Source organism: Ambystoma mexicanum, chromosome 6p, assembly GCF_040938575.1.
Source record: "Ambystoma mexicanum isolate Mex_15411 chromosome 6p, UKY_AmexF1_1, whole genome shotgun sequence".
Lineage (NCBI taxonomy): Eukaryota > Metazoa > Chordata > Amphibia > Caudata > Ambystomatidae > Ambystoma > Ambystoma mexicanum.
The window spans coordinates 1,444,821,743-1,444,822,725 of NC_090935.1; the positions used below are offsets into that span (position 1 = coordinate 1,444,821,743).

General features: G+C 49.0%; 1 protein-coding gene across 1 annotated transcript; it reads left to right on the plus strand.

The window, feature by feature from the left end:
• Positions 1–251: 251 nt before the first annotated feature.
• On the plus strand, positions 252–611 carry LOC138510842 (uncharacterized). The gene has a single exon (XM_069626519.1). It carries the CDS (start codon positions 252–254, stop codon positions 609–611), a length of 360 nt encoding a protein of 119 aa, XP_069482620.1.
• The last annotated feature ends 372 nt before the right edge of the window (positions 612–983 follow it).

Genomic DNA, 983 nt, shown 5'->3' on the forward strand with positions numbered 1-983 from the left:
GCAAACTGGACTTAAGATCTGGGTACCACCAAATCCGCCTGACAAAGGACTCAAGGTACATCACGACTTTCTCGTTGCATCTTGGGCTTAGAAGATACCGCTGGCTCAACTTTGGAATTTCCTCCGAAGCGGAAGTGTTCCAAAATGAAATAAGAATACTACTCCAAGACCTCCCAGGCATCACCAATGTCAGCAATGACATCCTAGTCTATGGCAAGACAGAGAAGGAGCACAACAGCTGACTAGTGGCCATGCTACAGCAACTGGAAGAGTCAGGGCTGACGCTCCATGAAGACAAATGTGAATTTGGAAAATCCACACTGAGCTTTTTAGGATATGTCTTCAATGAAAAAGGAGTGTCCCCGGACCCCGGAGAGGTGGTCGACATCAAAAACGCTCAGGCCCCGACCAACGCAACCGAGGTCCACAGCTTCCTAGGTATGGCAACATACTGCAGTTGGTTCATCCCCGACCTGGCCACTATTGCCACTCTACTACGAGAACTCACAAAAGCAAAGTCGACATGGGAATGGGGAGAGACTCAGGAAACGGCATTCCAGAAGATCAAGGATTCACTATCCAGCAACGGATTCCACCATGGCGTTCTTTGACACGTAGAGGAAGACAGAACTACTAGTGGATGCCAGCCCTGTTGGCCTTGGTACAGATCTCACCCAAACTGATCGAGACAGAAACGTAGTTCCCAATGCTTTTGCCAGCAGAGCTCTCATTCCCATGGAGAGGAACTATGCCCACATATAGAAAGAGGCCATCACCATCATATGGGGGTGAACACACTTTCATTTATACATCCTGGGCCACCCCCTGAAAGGACTAACAGACCACAAACCCCTGGTGCCAATATTCAAAGGTCAGCGCCACACCCCCCAGCCAGGATTGAACGTTGGATGCTCCAGTTACATCAGTTTGACCTCAAAGTACAATACAGACCAGAGGCCAATAATCCTGCAGACTTTCTGTTG

Excerpts from the sequence above, each read along its gene's own strand:
- LOC138510842 (XM_069626519.1), top strand. The coding sequence starts at position 252 with ATGCTACAGCAACTGGAAGAGTCAGGGCTGACGCTCCATGAAGACAAA.